Source organism: Lathyrus oleraceus, chromosome 2, assembly GCF_024323335.1.
Source record: "Lathyrus oleraceus cultivar Zhongwan6 chromosome 2, CAAS_Psat_ZW6_1.0, whole genome shotgun sequence".
Taxonomy (NCBI): Eukaryota; Viridiplantae; Streptophyta; class Magnoliopsida; order Fabales; family Fabaceae; genus Lathyrus; species Lathyrus oleraceus.
The window spans coordinates 479,734,054-479,738,061 of NC_066580.1; the positions used below are offsets into that span (position 1 = coordinate 479,734,054).

At 32.7% G+C, this 4,008-nt stretch overlaps 1 protein-coding gene across 1 annotated transcript; it reads left to right on the forward strand.

Moving 5' to 3' along the window:
• The first annotated feature begins 395 nt into the window (after nucleotides 1-395).
• LOC127120622 (bifunctional adenosine 5'-phosphosulfate phosphorylase/adenylylsulfatase HINT4) lies at nucleotides 396-1,844 on the forward strand. Its single transcript, XM_051051129.1, has 6 exons — nucleotides 396-534; nucleotides 618-664; nucleotides 846-922; nucleotides 1,037-1,103; nucleotides 1,330-1,407; nucleotides 1,508-1,844. The coding sequence occupies exons 1-6, from the start codon at nucleotides 451-453 to the stop codon at nucleotides 1,611-1,613; spliced, it is 459 nt and encodes a 152-aa protein (XP_050907086.1). The 5' UTR covers nucleotides 396-450; the 3' UTR covers nucleotides 1,614-1,844.
• Nucleotides 1,845-4,008: the final 2,164 nt, after the last annotated feature.

The window sequence follows — 4,008 nt, forward strand, 5'->3', positions numbered from 1 at the left end:
CTTTTGATTTAATCTTTAATGTCTAACAACTAATATATATATATATATATATATATATATATATATATATATATATATATATATAGATTAATTAGTATGTACTGTCAGTATAAAAAGATTTACACAATCGATTCATCACCATCGTCCGTTTGTATTACTTTATAGATTTTTAAAATAAAAATCAAACTTATTTTAATATCTCGCGTTTAGAATTAACAGACGTTGTGAACTCTCTTTATACTGTCAATGTATTTCAATTAAATCCTTTGATATATATATATATATATATATATATATATATATATATATATATATATATATATATATATATATATATATATATATATATATATATATATATATATATATATATATATATATATATATAATTTTAAACAATAGGCATCGGATTGGATGTTTATGGGCAATACTATGCATTAGGGCAAAATAATGGCGGGAACCATTGGAGCGACAGCGCCTTGTATTTTCTGTGAGATAGCAACCAACTCCAAATCCCATACAATTCTCCACTCAGTCCGTCTCTCGTTTTCGCTTCTTCTTCACTTTTGTTGTTACCCTTTCCCCCTCTCTGACTCTTTTTGAATCCAAAATTGCAGGATGATAAAGTTGTTGCTTTTCGGGACATCAATCCATCAGCTTTCAGGTATTTCCAATTCATCATTTTCCAATTCAAAATCTCTATCAATTTCATAATATAGCAACAATTTTCAATTTTAACTTATTTTTTCTGATTATTTTTTTTTGTACTTATTTCAAATGTGATACTTAGGTTTAGGGTTTAAGGAGTTTTGATTAGTGATCAATTTGAACTTGGAAATTTTTAGGCATTACTTAGTGATTCCTGTGAAGCATATTCCTACAGTTAATGATCTTCAGAGAAATACCGAAGATTATTCTTTGGGTAAATTAACTTATATCTGTAATGTAACCACTTCACAGTTTAATTTTTTTTTTTTTTTGTGAGTAGATTTTCAAATCTGATTGGTTTAATTTCATGATTGTTTTCTTTATACAGTGAGTCATATGTTAGATGTGGGAAAAATGTTATTACTCAGAGATGCACCTCACTCAAAGCAGTACAGGTATTTCGATTCTGAATTCCGGTAGAAAAGTCCAAATGCTCCCATGTTGGTTTGTTGTGTTAAAGTTGTTTAACTTGGGCTATTCTAGTAACTTTGTATGAATCAGAAATGGTTTCTATTTGGGATGCTTATTTGTATGCTGTAATAGAATGTTGTCTATGACTATGATTGCCTTTGTGCTTGAACAAAACATGACCTTGTGATTTTTCTGTCGGATTTTGTACAGATTTGGTTTTCATCAGCCTCCATTGAACTCTGTTAACCACCTACATCTTCATTGTTTGGCGCTACCGTATACGCCCAGGTACGAATCTTTCTGGTTACTGTATGTACTGTATGTGCGCTTAAGCTTGTCATGAATGCTGTGTGAATACTTAAAAATGCCTTTTCACGAGTTTAAGCAGATGGAGATGTATGAAGTATTTGCCTTTTGGTCCAATTGGTTTCATTGAAGCAGAGAAGTTTCTTGAAAAGATAAAGCCTGTGCCCGGAGTTCATTCAAAAGTATAAAAAATTAACATGAAATTGCTGTTTAAAGTTATTCTTGGCTTTTCGTATTTCCGGAAAGATGCTTATTATACTGGCTCCCATTAAAACTCACCTCTGTTAAATTTTTTGGTGAGCAAAAGTTAGAGTTATGGCCTCGAGTCCATAGATCATTATGCATAATACGATATCTTACTTGACATTTAAATGGTGAACAGTTAATAATAATGGTAACTGCTATATATTATAATAGAAGCCCCTGCATCATAATTTTAGCATAACTGTGCCAATTAGAAGTAGAACTCCAGGTTGTGATGACTACCACACTATGCTAACACTAGCATCAACAACTTTGCTCAACCTTCATAAAGAAATTCAATAGACTCGTGACATAGTTGCTTGCAGTTCCAGTATGGACGTGTTATGTCCTGTTGTTGGCTGCATTTTTTAGACTATTGCTTGAATTGTTTGCTGTAGATTTTGATAGAATTGATTTGAGAAGACAAACAATGGATTAGTCCAAATGGCAAGGGATTTGACCTCTGTTTACTGCATATGGAAAACATTTGGTTGGGAAGGAAGAATCCATCTTGTGTATCAATGTAGATTAGTTACCTCTTGTGTGCACAAGTTTCTCGACTGAGATTTGTTAAAAAGATAGTGAAAACTTTGTACCTATAATGTGGTATTCTTAAATAAAAATTACTTTGAGAAGAATTAAAAGTAAAAAAAGTAGAAGTTAACAAGTTGATTTGTAAATATATTACTACTATTAAGATTGAATTTTGAAGAACTGACTTATTTAGATGGGAAGAATTGCATCTTTTAACGTGTCTGAAGAATTTTCTGAGTTGCACATTAAGGATAAATTCTATTGATCAGAAAAAATTGAAATTGCTGCTTCACATAAAAAATATTATATCTAACTTGTTGATTTTTTTACCTGTTTCTATCCACACATCAACGTTTTAGCACGTCTAAAGGACGACCGAGGCTTATATTGAATCGACAATCTTTTCCCATCTTTATATTTTTCATAAATCTTTGATGAAAATTTAAAAATGTCTTTAAAATTCGATACATCAATTTCCCATAAAATTGAATACAAATGAATGAGTCACTCCTAGTATACTTAATTTTAGTTTGTGGTTGCATCTTTGAAAATATATTTGATATAATTTGACTAGTTCAAGACCTTGCAACATATTGATAATATCGTTGGCGGATCTTGCAATCTCCACATCCATTTTAATCGTATCCTTTGATAAGTAACGGTAAAATGTACTCCACATGACCTCTAAATCTTCATCCGTCTTCAGTTCAAAGTTGGTGAATTGTATCTTCCATTCGTTATCAAACGAGGTGAACAATACTCGAGCTTGACAACTCTCCAATTTTCTAGATATCGCCAAAGAGTATTTAGTTTGGTTTTCAGATCGACGAGAAGTATGTCGTCGCAGATCCGAAATTGAAATGAGAATTTTGCGCCATTGAAATATACAAATGCAAGATGGGAATATGTTGTCATTCTATGATTGTGGTGTGTTTTGTAGAAAATATGGATGAGAGATACATTATTTATACAAGTTTTGGATCACTTTGGACCTTAGAAACCTTATCATGTCATTAAAGAGCTTTTCGGAGATGCATCTTAGATGATGTTGGTCGAATTTCTCCAACTAGATCCAACGCCCAACCTCTAAGGAGCCAAAGCTTCACAATGGAGTGTAGTTCGTTTGCAGGGACATATTGTATGCTTGCATGTGTCTGGCATTCTTGGCACCCTTTAGCGAATTCAATACAATCCTTAAGCATAATAGGCTAATACACCCCTTGTCGAAACAATAACCATTTCATCTTGTGATCTACCTGATGTGCCCCACATGCCCCAATATGGACACTAGAGAGAGCTAAATATGCCTCAGATTCGCTAAGGCATTTGAGAAAGACTCATTCATGCGTCTTTTTAAATAATTCGTTATCCATAAGAATATAACTTAAAGCGCGATACCTGACTTTTCGTTCAGCAGATGTTGTTGGATTTTTTTAAGTATTCTACTATTGGTTTTCTCCAATCTTCGCCTGCCAAGCTGTCTATAGCTAGTATCTCAAAATTCTCTTCGTCAACATACCCTAACTTTGTTGTTTCCAAATCTGTTGGGGATAATATAGTTGACACAACTCTTCCTCGGACTTCGATTACATCTCGCAATTTTTCTTTTGAAATCTTGTATCCCAAAGCAATTTGGGCCAAGTCATTGGCCTCTTGGTTCTCAAGTCGAGGTATGTATCGAATGCTTATCATTTCGAACCTTCGTAACAATCTATTGGCTATTGCAAAGTACATTATAAGATTTTCTTTAACACGCTTATACTCCTTTGTAATTTGTTTTATGACTAACTCTGAGTCACCCATTAT

Coding starts and splice junctions, on each gene's coding strand:
- LOC127120622 (XM_051051129.1), top strand. CDS start 451: ATGGCGGGAACCATTGGAGCGACAGCGCCTTGTATTTTCTGTGAGATA. Junction 535..617: donor CCCATACAATTCTCCACTCA/GTCCGTCTCTCG, acceptor CCAAAATTGCAG/GATGATAAAGTTGTTGCTTT. Junction 1,104..1,329: donor CCTCACTCAAAGCAGTACAG/GTATTTCGATTC, acceptor GATTTTGTACAG/ATTTGGTTTTCATCAGCCTC.